Raw genomic sequence first — 15340 nt, forward strand, 5'->3', positions numbered from 1 at the left:
TGACCTGGTCCTGAATATACCCCCGTATAATCTGACCTGGTCCTGAATATACCCCCGTATAAACTGGCCAAGGCCAGAACATGCCCCTGTATAATCTGACCTGGTCCAGAACATACCCCCGTATAATCTGACCTGGTCCTGAATATACCCCCGTATAATCTGACCTGGTCCAGATGATACCCCCGTATAATCTGACCTGGTCCTGAATATACCCCCGTATAATCTGACCTGGTCCTGAATATACCCCCGTATAATCTGACCTGGTCCTGAATATACCCCCGTATAAACTGGCCAAGGCCAGAACATGCCCCTGTATAATCTGACCTGGTCCAGAACATACCCCCGTATAATCTGACCTGGTCCAGAACATACCCCCGTATAATCTGACCTGGTCCTGAATATACCCCCGTATAATCTGACCTGGTCCAGATGATACCCCCGTATAATCTGACCTGGTCCAGAACATACCCCCGTATAATCTGACCTGGTCCTGAATATACCCCCGTATAAACTGGCCTGGTCCTGAATATACCCCCGTATAAACTGGCCAAGGCCAGAACATGCCCCCGTATAATCTGACCTGGTCCTGAATATACCCCCGTATAAACTGACCTGGTCCTGAATATACCCCCGTATAAACTGGCCAAGGCCAGAACATGCCCCCGTATAAATTGGCCTAGGATATATTATACCCGGGGTATGATTTGGCCTGAGCCAGTTTATATCCTCAGGGCCATTTCAAAACCCCCTCTTTTTCTCTGACATACATTGACTTTGCAGGGTGTGAATATTGCCAAGAACAACAGCCTTAGAATGAAGGCAAGGCGAACTGCGATGGATTTTTTTAAACACAACATTTACCCAAATCAAAATCGGGAAAATATGGAACAATGGGAAATAGGTATGTGCCTAAAAAATATTTATCTCCAAAGTCGGTTTTCGATTTTTTTTAATTGTTCAAAGGAAGCAGAAAACATTTGTTAGCCATAAGTAAATTCATCAAAGTTGCAAGCGTTGTTTATTTCAATATTAATTGTGGTTTGGAACATATTTGTGCTTCTAGTGTTGAATGTCGTTTTGGGTGTGGAACTGTCAGTTGATAGTGGTCCTTCGTGCCCCAAATAAGAGTGAAAGGATAAACACAACTTGAGTATTTTAAAGGTAATGTAAAAATGTAAGGAAAGAAAGAGATAAGAAAGAAATGGGAAGAACCAGAAAGAACACGAAGGTATTGAAGACAGAAGTCTCCACTAAAAAGTAAAAGAGCAAGAAAAGAAACAAAGGAAAAATGGTACATCAATATTACACGAGCGCGCGGAAACACACACACACACACACACACACACACACACACACACACACACACACACACACACACACACACACACACACACACACTTTCTGTCTTTCTTTCTTCCTTCCTTTCTATTTTTGTTTTTTTTAACTCTTTCAATAGTTGTTACTTTCTTTTTTGTTTATTCTTTTCTTCGTTGTGTGTGTGTGTGTGTGTGTGTGTGTGTGTGTGCTCGTATTCCTTTTTTCTTTTTTTTTCTCCTGTCTTGCTTTCGTTTTCATTTCTTGGAACATCTAGTTAACCTGTTTTCTCTCTTTCTCCCTGAAATTAAACTGTTCCGTGTCTCTATAGTTCTTTATCTTTTTCTCTCTTTCCCTTCTCCTTTTCCTTCGTTTTCTCTCTTTTTGTTTCATTCTTTCCTAGATTTAGACTTGGCATTTCGGAAATCGCAGGACATAATTACAGTTATATAGTGCACATGGAAATGATTTATTATGTCCATTTTGTGAAAGAAATGGAGAGAAGATGAAATACACTTTTCTCCATACTGTTATGTGTTGTATGATTTAAGAGTACAACACGTCCGATTGAAATTTTATAAGTGTCCTTTTCAGTTACGATTTGACGTTGCTAGTGGCGTCTACGTTCGAGCGAACTATTATAGATTTGTCAAATAATCAGCACAAATCGTTTAATTGTCGACCCACTCTTTAAAATGATTAACTATGCATGTGCAACTTTGCACGTCACATGTATGCCTAACCCGAGTGCAGCAAATATGTATGTGTTATCTATTTGTTTTGTGTCTTACTTAGCTGAGTGAATATCACTTAGCAAAGTATGATATTTTGTCTTTGATGATTTTTTTTTCATGCTTCTCATACGTTTATAATCTGACAACGTTTTATGACGAGTAATGGCCAATAAAATGAATCAATCATTAAAGAAAAATGAAAATAAATAAACAAAAAGACAAAAAACAAACAAACAAAAAAGAAAAACTGTGAGTGTGTGCTGAACTAGTATTTTAAACAAACGTGTGTGCGCGTGCGCGCGCTCGTTTGTGTGTGTGAGGGGGTTGGGAGGGTGTGCAATTTGTGTGTGTGTGTGTGTGTGTGTGTATGTGTGCGCGCGCTCGCGCGTGCGTGCGTGAGTGCCCTCGTGTGTGTGTGTGTGTGCGTGTGTGCCTGCCCTCGTGTGTGTGTGTGTGTGTGTGTGTGTGTGTGTGTGTGTGTGTGTTATACGTTATTATTTATTATTTTAGTTCATTGCACTTTGAAATTCTTGGGCGGTTTCTGTTATTTAAAAATATATATATATTGTCAGCTTTTGTACGTGATTGCTAGCACATTTTTGTGTTATACACCGTGTCATGTTATTGTTATTGCATTTTTACAATCATTGTAAAGCTCCTTGAGTTTTGGGAGGAGCTATATAAATTTCCATAATTATTGTTATTATTGTACTATTAATAATATTTTTATTGACAAAAGTGTGATACAGACTTGTTGGGTGGGCGAAGTTTACACAGAGGGTATATTCCGGCCAGGAGGGGTATACCCTGGGTATAAACTAGCCAGGGGTGGGTTTCCACCTGTTACACCGGTATTGTGGCCGTTGTGCTTTTCAACAGCAGCATCCAGGTAAATGTTGAAGCTCGTATCATTAAATAATTTGTTAATTATTTCATATTTCAAATAAAATACAATCAGAGCTATTATGTATTTCATAGTGCTCCTTCATCGAGATGAAACACGACACCTAATCCTTTTAGAGCATCAAGAGTTTGAAATTAGATGTTGAAAAAGTAACTATGTAAGAAATGTGTTTTTAAAATAATGCAACACAACTGCTTGTGTTTGACTGCTTGTTTGTTTCTTTTTGACAGTGTATTCTGCCTTGTCAAACTTCAGTTTGTGTCCCAGTTCAGTATACATGTATGTATGCACAGAGAGAGAAAGAGATGGAGATGTACATATTGTATACAATTTTAGTGACAAAATAGAAACATGTAATTTCAAAACATAGCAGAAATAGACAAACAAAAGACAAAAAAATTAAACGTTTATAAAAACAGTTTTAAAAGCTAATTCTTAACAATTTTTAAACGGTGAACAGCTCCTTTCTGTCGAACCGTCTTCAAAAACTGCTCTTTCCCTAGACTTATACGATCGAAGTGATGTTATGTACCTCAAAAATGCAGTGCTGCACTCTGCTATCAGGAAGTAACTTCGTTTAAAAGCGGAACTTAGTGTACAGCAGTGTTTTCTGCTGAATGTATCATGCTTCCTTTGTCCAATGACCACACCATGTCTTGTGAGCGCAGTGGTTGTGGGCACACACACACACACACACACACACACACACACACACACACACAACACACACACACACACACACACACACACACACACACACACACACACACACACCACATTCATAGTTTTGTGAGAGCAAGAAAAGAAAACGGGAAGGAAAATATAAAAAGAGACACGTGGATGAGAGAGACACATGGGCAGAAACAGAGAGAAACATGTGAACTGCGATCTCTATTTCCAGCAGACACCCACCAGCAAACATTGGACAGCAGTGGAACTAAGATGAACACTAATACATTCAGGAGGGAACAGCAGTGGGAACAAGATGTTCACAAATACATTCAGGAGAGAACAGCAGTGGAACTAAGATGAACACAAATACATTCAGGAGGGAACAGCAGTGGGAACAAGATGTTCACAAATACATTCAGGAGAGAACAGCAGTGGAAACAAGATGTTCACAAATACTTCCAGGAGAGAACAGCGGTGGAAACAAGATGTTCACAAATACATTCAGGAGAGAACAGCAGTGGAAACAAGATGTTCACAAATACTTTCAGGACAGAACAGCGGTGGAAATAAGATGTTCACAAATACTTCCAGGAGAGAACAGCGGTGGAAACAAGATGTTCACAAATACATTCAGGAGAGAACAGCAGTGGAAACAAGATGTTCACAAATACTTCCAGGAGAGAACAGCGGTGGAAACAAGATGTTCACAAATACATTCAGGAGAGAACAGCAGTGGAAACAAGATGTTCACAAATACTTTCAGGACAGAACAGCGGTGGAAACAAGATGTTCACAAATACTTTCAGGACAGAACAGCAGTGGAAATAAGATGTTCACAAATATTTTCAGGCGGGAACAGCAGTGGAAATAAGATGTTCACAAATACTTTCAGGCGAGAACAGCGGTGGAAACAAGATGTTCACAAATACATTCAGGAGAGAACAGCAGTGGAAACAAGATGTTCACAAATACTTTCAGGACAGAACAGCGGTGGAAACAAGATGTTCACAAATACTTTCAAGTGGGAACAGCAGTGGAAACAAGATGTTCACAAATACTTTCAGGACAGAACAGCGGTGGAAACAAGATGTTCACAAATACTTTCAAGTGGGAACAGCAGGGGAAATAAAATGTTCACAAATAGTTTCAGGACAGAACAGCAGTGGAAACAAGATGTTCACAAATACTTTCAAGTGGGAACAGCAGTGGAAACAAGATGTTCACAAATACGTTCAGGAGGGAACAGCAGTGGAAATAAGATGTTCACAAATACTTTCAGGACAGAACAGCAGTGGAAATAAGATGTTCACAAATATTTTCAGGCGGGAACAGCAGTGGAAATAGGATGTTCACAAATACTTTCAGGCGGGAACAGCAGTGGAAATAAGATGTTCACAAATACTTTCAGGAGAGAACAGCAGTGGAAACAAGGTGTTCACAAATACTTTCAGGAGAGAACAGCAGTGGAAATAAGATGTTCACAAATACTTTCAGGCGGGAACAGCAGTGGAAATAAGATGTTCACAAATACTTTCAGGAGAGAACAGCAGTGGAAACAAGATGTTCACAAATACTTTCAGGGGGGAAGTCTTAACACTTCAGTACACAGAGGTGTGGAGGGCAGAAGAGGAGTGAACATTCCTCAGAACCACAGGAATATACTGATGCATTACGCAGAGATTCGTACTACGTAGGTGGTTATTCTCACGATGTCCTATGAGTCCATGGAGACACGAGGCAATGAACGGTTTTCAGGAGAGCAAACCAACGCCGTTTCGTAACCAGGAAGATTAAAAGCAATCCCCGGAAGCACTCCGGAAGTACAAGAATGTGAATTGGGACTCCGGAAACCGAAACAGCGCTGTTGCCTAAGGAAAAGGACGAAAGCAGGGCCAGATAGAGCGTGACTGGCTGTCTTATGAATTCGGTGGTCAGGCCTTGACGCACATGATTGCTACCTATTACCTCATGCGTTGAGCTCTCGGTTTACGTGGAAACCAATTTACCAGTTGGATAGACTTGAGTATGCTTTAGCTCTACGATTAAGTAGTAGTAGTAGTAGTAGTAGTAGTAGTAGTAACAACAACAACAACAGCATTCTTCTTCTTCTTCTTAATATGCTGATATTACCACTTCTGCTTATGATGATGATGATGATGATTAAAGTAGTGGGAGCAGTAGTAGTATTAGTCGTAGTCGTAGTATTCGTATTAGTAGCAGTAGTAGTGTTCTTGTTGTTGTGATTATTATTACTATTATTGTTCTTGCTTGTGGTGTTTTTCTTTCGTGCTCTCGATCTGTTCAAAGACAGTCAAAAGAACGTTTTTCAGTGAAAGGCAGACAAATGTCCAGACAGACAGAGCCTGATTGCAGCTTATATTCTCATAACGGTCGTTTGCCATTTTCTGCCTAGGAGGATGACATTTACCAGAATAGAAACCAGATTCTGCTAATGCATCTGCCTTCTTCCGACAACACTGTCCGTCTGGTGACACGCACTGGCAGAGCAATACAGCCACTCAGTGTTTTATTGACGTGACTTCCCCTGGGTGGCTTCATCCAGATGCTCTGTTTTGCTTTGCAATTAGGCGCACTGACGATAATGTGCCAACGCAGATACTAATCTAATTATTCCGCATCTAGGTCTTCCAAGTGCAGTCTTCCCATATCCTTGGTCTCAGGAGCAAACTGAATTTCTACACTGAGTCTTATTTCAGCTAGATGTATTCCCAGCTAAGACCCAGAGTCAGTTATATGCTGCATCGTTTCACCATCATCAGCGTTTAATGTTATAATTATTCTGAATGCAAGTGGTATTGTCAAGTAGGTCGTGTTGTTTTTAGATGAGTGTGGTACATATTCGTTATTATCATATTAATTCTTCTTCTTTTTTATTACCATTAGATTCAAATGAAAAAAATCTTTATATTAGTGTTTTGTCATTGCGCATGTTGGCGATCGTTGAACTTAGAACACAGTTCTGTGTCAAAACGTCATCGGTGACAGTTCACCCTCACCTTGTTTGACGGGAATCCTCTAGAGGAAGTGACGTCAAGTGGCGTCAGTAACATAATTTTGCACTCCGCTGACGGGATGTGGCCTTATTTTAAAGCGGAAGTTCCATGGACGCCATTGTTCCAAGATGGATTTGTCATCCGTCAGCTCCCGTGCTTTCTTATTCCAGTGACCACACCATGTCTTCTGCACAAGCTGTGGGAACGGTGACAGCAGGTGTTTGGAATCACGTTGAACTGAGCGAACTAAAAACTGGAAGGAAATTGAAAACTCGGTCATTCTCTTTCTTTGCTGATTTTCCTTTGTGCTGAGGTTTCACAAGGGATTATGCTGTTCAACCTGTAATGTGTTTTGTGGTCGTGAAATCGAAAACAGTTAGCCACACCCCGGCTCTTCATTCTCGGCTGGAAACCGTTAATCTGTCATAACGCTGGTGTTGGTCGATACCGGTTTCAGACAAATCAATAGTTCTCAGGAATAATACGTGGGCAGAGGTTTACAACATATACAGAGTGCAGTACACAGCGCAATCCGCTAAGTCACACATGATGAAGGCGAGCATATACAAACGAATGCAGACAAATACATACATGCAATCCCAAAGTCATACACACATGGTACACAACGCAAACACATGCAAACACGGACTCACTGATGTTACCACCTGGCGTTTGTTACTTAAACATGACTCTGTCTCAGTCTCTCTCTCTCTCCCTCTCTCTTATATATACATGGGTAGGCATACACACACACACACACACACACACACACACACACACACACACACACACACACAATTTCATCCTCTCTCCCTTTCTAGGCATAGACACCCTTTCAGAAGGAGAAAATGAAAGCATGACTGTCGGGGGGGGAAAACAGAAATACAAAAATGACGCTCAGGGACAAACAAAAGCTTGCGGAGCGCACAGAACGCAGGACAGTGACAAAGGAGGAACACTGAAACACGAGCCACAAATTAGTCACGTTGCGAGTCGCGATCCTGTCGGGAGTTTCTTTCCCTTTTTTCCCCCCACTCCGAACCATTGAATAAGATGGACGGAAAGAAAATCCACACACCGTTTCGCTTCCCGTTTTCCTCCACCTTGTCTTTCCTTGATTGCGTGTACTGCTCCCCCTCCTCCCCCACCACTTCTCAAAAAACGCAAACCCCTGAGACAAAATAACGACAAGGAGCTCGATCAGTTTTTGCAAGGTCTGCGTGAAAATGAAGAAGGATTTTCGTTGTCAAAACAAAACAAAACAAAAAAACCCCAAAACAACCGACCCCACCCCCACCCCCCTCCAAAACACACACACACACACAAACCAACAAAAAACACTACCTTATCTGACACTGCGAACTCAACTTGGTCTCGAAACAACAATGCATGTTATCGATGAAATGTGCGAGGTCTGTCACAGTTTTTTTTAAAGTTCGTATGATACTGTTATTATCATTTTTCCCTTCGAAATATTTAATAGGCGATGCCTGGTTCGGCGTTTTCAGTTCGTATGGAAATGCAAACTTTATCAGTGAATTTTCCCCTTGCATCAAACATAATATCACAACAGAAGCTAGTAACTTTCACTGAATCACAGTCCGCATGTGTTTTTTCATAACTGTCCTTTTTGTGTTTGCAGATCACGAGCGCTTGTTTGTGATTTGCTTTAATTCTCCTCTGATGTTCAAATCATTGTAGAAATGGTTCAATGTAATGTTTATGTCGCTTGCAATTTCATGGTGCAAATTTGATCTTGATTTTTTTTTTCAGTTTCAGTTCCTCTCAGATCAGACGTCTTTGTTCTGAAAAATTGCACTTAGCTTTTTTCTTTCTTTTTTTTTCTCTTTTTTTTCTCCAACAAATATTGTTTCAGTAATTTTGAGCTTTAATCTAAGCGATCTCGATTTTGTTCGCTTTTAAAGGAGAAAAGTTCACTTCTTTTTTGCTGACCCGTCATCTGTACCGTTTCAGTGGCATTACTCCCACGCTGCTCATTCCGAGTCCCCACATACACGTTCACACCCGGGTTCGTCCATCACAGTCCCAGCGTCGGCAGTCCGTAGGGACCCATCGATGTTAGGTCGCCAGAAGGCCACACACCAGAGAACACCCTGCATTGCTGCTGAGTCACTTCGGTGGTGTTCAGTGGTGCCTGTCTGATTTAACTTACTTAGGACACCACCTTCTAAGCCCTCTACTGACGACAATAATGGCTTAGTCGCGGAGCCAGACTGTGTGAGTGTCCCTCCCAGCGTGAAGACCGCCACCACGTCCCTCCAACTGCAGTCCCTCATGAATCCGCCGACACTGAATACCGTGCCTTGACAAGACTCACCCCAAGCACGGAAGTGGAAGGGTATCGAAACTGAGGTCACCATGACAGCAGGGCATAAAAGGCCACAGACTTTGGGACTTTTTTGTTTATATTGGTAATGATGAAGGAGGAGGAGGAGGATGACGACGACGACGACGACGATGATGATGATGATGTTGCTATGGAGGTCCATTTTGGTTGGGACTACGTGACAAGGCTGTACTCTACGCTTCCTTTCATAATGATATCCCGGCGTCAACCAGGCCCGGGAGATACAGACATTTCCAGTGTTGGTCAGGTAATTAGAGTAACACACCCAAAGACGCATCCGTGAAGTGGATGATACACGACTGTGTGGTCCCAGTCTCCCCATTTAAGCTCATAGCACACTCAACTCTGGGTAGGAGCCGGCTGCGGAGAAGTTCATTTCATCAGAACGAATGAATGTAGTATATTGCTCAACGTCTGTTTTATTCTTAGACAACTGAGAACAGCGTGAGACATCGAGTGTAGCATTATAGCATCGATTATATACGTGATCTACGTGTCATAAGTTAATAATAGATCGCCTTGTGGATAACATTGGGAGACCTCTTTGGACATTATACACACATACATTCGCTGACACACATCAGTGTACCAATTAACCTTATCCTCTTCCATTAAAAAAAAATATGCAAAATTTAAGATTACTATAAAAGAGTATAAACACATATAACGGAAAACTATCTTTCCATTTTGCAAGGCAAAGGAGAGCTTGGTGAAAGTACTTTTATTTTCTGTCTTGGGTAAGAGTTTTTTGTTGTGTTGGGTTGTTTTTTTGCACTACATTTTACCAAGACCTTCTGGGGTGCATCGATCCTTTGTTTCCAGCCTTTGTAAAGGTGTTTTTCTGTAGACCATCCTTCATTTTCATCCATGGAACAGCCGTAATCCACGGAGACAAAAATCCATTTCAGAAAGAGAATCGTCTGAATCACCTGCACAGATGGGAACAAGCTGGAAATCACTATTCTTTGTGTGTGCTTTATCAACTCTCGTCGTCATGGACCAGAGGACATCACTTAATCATGTGTCTGGTATCAATGAACTGTCGATTATTCATTTTATTGTGCCTGCTTTTGTGTTGGTTTGGGGTATTTTTCCATTCTCAATTCTGTGGAATTTTCATTTCGCTCGTGTCACCAGAGACCTGTTTCAGAAGTGTTTGACTCACCCCGGTTTGTATTTGTAAACGTCATACATTGGCACATCTCACTGATTAACTGGGATCTTTGTCTGGAGCAATATTATAGTATATATATAATGTACACATCTCTTTCCATCACCAACACCACACCCCTCCTATCTCTCTCTTGTGAGAAAACACTCACGTTGTATTCCTGTTTTCATGGTCGATCACTTTTTTTTTGTTGGCAATAATAGCGGCGAAATATCCAGAGACTGTGGTCTTTTGTTTTCGATTTCACATCAAAACGCTTTACATGTTGAAGGGTGTAATCCTGTGTTAAACCTCGGCTTGAAGAAAAACTAGCAAAGAACGGAGAATGACCAGAATTTTCGATTTCCTTCCAGGTCTTATTTTAATTTTTCTACTTCGTTTATTTCAACGTGATTCTAAACAACAACTGTCACTGTACCCAGAGCTTGTGCAGAAGGTATTGTGTGGCTACTGGAGAAAGAAAGCACGTGAACTGACGGATGATAAATTCTGCCAGGAGCAATGGCATCCGTGTGAATTACCGCTTCAAAACGAGGTCAATTCCTATCAGCAGAGTGGAGCATTGTGTTCTTGACGTGCGTGACGTCACTTCCTCAATCTCCGTCAAACAAGCGGAAGAGTTAACAGTTATTGATGGTGGTTTGGCACAAACCTGTTTTCACAGTTCAACGATCGCTGAGGAAAATATTTTTTCTCTTGTGTTTTTGTATTCTTTTGCTGTTAATTTTTGCCATGATAGACCGTGTGAATATGAATTAAAAGAATGCATCATTGACAAAGAATAGGCCTTCAACTTTTTTTTTTCTTTCTTTCTTTTTTTTTTTTTTTTCGAGAGAGAGATAGAGGATTTACAATCAATTTAACACTATGTACTGACATATCAGGTTAATAAAACCAAACCGAAATCACATATAAGATAAACAGATACATACATAAATAACTAGATTTTACGGGATCACTGCATTTGGAAAGTATGGGCGTGGGATATTCTCTGAACTTGGAAAAATGTCTTCGTGGCCGCCGGAAGCACCATTAAGTGACGCTGGATACGACATCTCGGTCCCAGTACTGCGTCTGTTTCTGTGTTATGTGGCTGAATCTTCCTTTCATTCTGATAATTCTTCATTTTGTCATGTGGCTTTATCTTCCTGTCCTGATAATTCTTCGTTTTGTCATGTGGCTGTATCTTCCTGTCATTCTGATAATTCTTCGTTTTCTTATGTGGCTATATCTTTCTGTCATTCTGATAATTCTTCGTTTTGTCATGTGGCTGTATCTTTCTGTCCTGATTATTCTTCGTTTTGTCATGTGGCTTTATCTTCCTGTCATTCTGATAATTCTTCGTTTTCTTATGTGGCTGTATCTTCCTGTCATTCTGATAATTCTTCGTTTTGTCATGTGGCTGTATCTTTCTGTCCAGATAATTCTTCGTTTTGTCATGTGGCTTTATCTTCCTGTCATTCTGATAATTCTTCGTTTTGTTATGTGGCTTTATCTTTCTGTCATTCTGATAATTCTTCGTTTTGTCATGTGGCTGTATCTTCCTGTCATTCTGATAATTCTTCGTTTTGTCATGTGGCTGTATCTTCCTGTCATTCTGATAATTCTTCGTTTTGTCATGTGGCAGTGTATCTTTCTGTCATTCTGATAATTCTTCGTTTTGTTATGTGGCTTTATCTTCCTGTCATTCTGATAATTCTTCGTTTTGTTATGTGGCTTTATCTTCCTGTCATTCTAATATTTCTTCGTTTTGTTATGTGGCAGTGTATCTTTCTGTCATTCTGATAATTCTTCGTTTGTCATGTGGCTGTATCTTTCTGTCATTCTGATAATTCTTCGTTTTGTTATGTGGCTTTATCTTCCTGTCATTCTGATAATTCTTCGTTTTGTTATGTGGCAGTGTATCTTTCTGTCATTCTGATAATTCTTCGTTTTGTTATATGGCTGTATCTTCCTGTCCTTCTGATAATTCTTCGTTTTGTCATGTGGCTGTATCTTTCTGTCATTCTGATAATTCTTCGGTTTGTCATGTGGCTTTATCTTCCTGTCATTCTGATAATTCTTCGTTTTGTCATGTGGCTGTATCTTTCTGTCATTCTGATAATTCTTCGTTTTGTTATGTGGCTTTATCTTCCTGTCATTCTGATAATTCTTCGTTTTGTTATGTGGCTGTATCTTTCTGTCATTCTGATAATTCTTCGTTTTGTTATGTGGCTGTATCTTTCTGTCATTCTGATAATTCTTCGGTTTGTTATGTGGCTTTATCTTCCTGTCATTCTGATAATTCTTCGTTTTGTCATGTGGCTGTATCTTTCTGTCATTCTGATAATTCTTCGTTTTGTCATGTGGCTTTATCTTTCTGTCATTCTGATAATTCTTCGTTTTGTCATGTGGCTGTATCTTTCTGTCATTCTGATAATTCTTCGTTTTGTTATGTGGCTGTATCTTCCTGTCATTCTGATAATTCTTCGTTTTGTTATGTGGCAGTGTATCTTTCTGTCATTCTGATAATTCTTCGTTTTGTTATGTGGCAGTGTATCTTTCTGTCATTCTGATAATTCTTCGTTTTGTTATATGGCTGTATCTTCCTGTCATTCTGATAATTCTTCGTTTTGTTATGTGGCAGTGTATCTTTCTGTCATTCTGATGATTCTTCGTTTTGTCATGTGGCTGTATCTTTCTGTCATTCTGATGATTCTTCGTTTTGTCATGTGGCTGTATCTTTCTGTCATTCTGTTGATTCTTCGTTTTGTCATGTGGCTGTATCTTTCTGTCATTCTGATGATTCTTCGTTTTGTCATGTGGCTGTGTCTTTCTGTCATTCTGATGATTCTTCGTTTTGTCATGTGGCTTTATCTTTCTGTCCTGATAATTCTTCGTTTTGTCATGTGGCTTTATCTTCCTGTCATTCTGATAATTCTTCGTTTTGTCATGTGGCTTTATCTTTCTGTCATTCTGATAATTCTTCGTTTTGTCATGTGGCTTTATCTTCCTGTCCTGATAATTCTTCGTTTTGTCATGTGGCTTTATCTTCCTGTCATTCTGATAATTCTTCGTTTTGTCATGTGGCTGTATCTTCCTGTCCTGATAATTCTTCGTTTTGTTATGTGGCAGTGTATCTTTCTGTCATTCTGATAATTCTTCGTTTTGTCATGTGGCTTTATCTTCCTGTCATTCTGATAATTCTTCGTTTTGTTATGTGGCTGTATCTTTCTGTCATTCTGATAATTCTTCGTTTTGTTATGTGGCTGTATCTTCCTGTCCTGATAATTCTTCGTTTTGTTATGTGGCTGTATCTTTCTGTCATTCTGATAATTCTTCGTTTTGTCATGTGGCTGTATCTTCCTGTCATTCTGATAATTCTTCGTTTCTTCTTCTCCCCTCAGTGTCTACTGAGACCTTTATGCTTGACTGGTTTCCTCCTGCGATCCAATCTATGTTTCTGCTTGCGCACAAATGTTAAACAGGGGACTGTTTGCTTCACAGAGCTTTCAGAAGCAAACCACCGTCCATCTCTCTCTCTCTCTCTCTCTCTCTCTCTCTCTCTCTATATATATATATATATGTGTGTGTGTGTGTGTGTGTGTGTACCTCTGTGTGTGTCAGTGTGTGCGTGTGTTTGTGTGTACGTGTGTGTGTGTGTGTGTGTGTGTGTGCGCGCGCGCATGCGTGTGTGTGTGTGTGTGTGCGTGTGTGTGTGGCTGCTTATGTGTATGTATGTGTACATATTCATGTTGAAAGCCCTAAGTTGGATGTGCCTTCAGTGTCCACGCTGCTCGTGGTCTCGCGCCGGAGTACAATGATGCGAGTCCCTTGTACTGAGTACAGTGATGTGAGTCCCTTGTACTGGGTACAGTGATGTGAGTCCCTTGTACTGAGTACAGTGATGTGAGTCCCTTGTACTGGGTACAGTGATGTGAGTCCCTTGTACTGAGTACAATGATGCGAGTCCCTTGTACTGAGTACAGTGATGTGAGTCCCTTGTACTGAGTACAGTGATGTGAGTCCCTTGTACTGAGTACAGTGATGTGAGTCCCTTGTACTGAGTACAGTGATGTGAGTCCCTTGTACTGGGTACAGTGATGTGAGTCCCCAGCATAGCACCACAGGAGTGCATGGTTTTCCATTTCTATTGCCTGTTTTGGCCAGATTATTGTGAGTAAAGTTATTTAGATGTGTGCGTGCGCGCGCGTTTATGTGTGATCTCTGTGTGTGCAGAGCGTGCATGTATATTTTACCTATGTTTGTGTGATTTTGAGAAAACCAGGACATAAAAGCAAAACACATGAATTAATGAGATTAAAAACGACAACATATATTTGTGTACTTGAATGTCATCGTCCCCCTCTCTTTCTTTTCTCCCTACAGGTCATGTTCGCCTGCCTGCCTTACATCCAGTCTGTCATCAACCCTGTCATCTACGTGCTCATGTCCAAGAAGATTCGGGACTCCATCTGCACCACCCCTTGTGTGCGATGTCTCCTGGCCCGCAGCTGCCGCTGCTGCGCGCGTGGGCCGCACGTGAAGCAGTCCACCACGCACGAGCTCCTGACGGCGACCAATCAGAGCGTGGCTGGCACGGGCATGAAAACCTCACTGGAGACCATGCGCAGTTACGGGGCCAGCGAGTTGACAGACGTGTAGGAGACAGTGGAAGAGTTGGGGATACCAGTGGGTGTTTTTGGGGTGGGACTGTATTTGTGCAGACCCAGGCTTTGACAGGCAACCGACAGACCTGGAGGAACCTGGTGAACAGTTCTTCCCAATGACTCTTCACAGAGCTGAGGAAGAAGAAGAAAAGAAGGTCGAAGGGGTTAATGGGGTGGCGGGGTAGAGGGCTGGGGTCAAGGACAAAGGGTTGGGCAGGGAGTGGGAGGTGAGAGAGAGTGGGGAGAGAAAAAAAGAAAGAAAAGAGCTTCCTCCTAATCCCGTTGATGTTTGTCTATAATTATCATGTTATATATACCACAGGTATATTTGTAGTATGAATATTATGTACAACAACGGTGAAAACTGACAGCAATTGTCAGAAAAAAATGATTACAATTGTCAGAACCTCCCCTCACCCTCTTCCATGGGGATGCTGGGGGCTCTTTCATTAAAAATAGTACCCCAACTTTCTGGAAATTCTAAGCCAGAAAAATTTCCCCTTTTCTGTCGCTC

At 41.0% G+C, this 15340-nt stretch overlaps 1 protein-coding gene across 1 annotated transcript in view; it reads left to right on the forward strand.

Annotated features, from left to right (window-relative positions):
- The window catches only part of LOC143294583 (allatostatin-A receptor-like), a 171242-nt gene extending 156421 nt beyond the window's left edge, over positions 1-14821 (forward strand). The window contains exon 6 of the mRNA XM_076605958.1: positions 14546-14821. Coding sequence (XP_076462073.1) covers positions 14546-14821 — 276 coding nt within the window. The remainder of the gene's footprint in view (positions 1-14545) is intronic.
- The last annotated feature ends 519 nt before the right edge of the window (positions 14822-15340 follow it).

This window comes from Babylonia areolata, chromosome 20 (assembly GCF_041734735.1).
Source record: "Babylonia areolata isolate BAREFJ2019XMU chromosome 20, ASM4173473v1, whole genome shotgun sequence".
Lineage (NCBI taxonomy): Eukaryota > Metazoa > Mollusca > Gastropoda > Neogastropoda > Buccinidae > Babylonia > Babylonia areolata.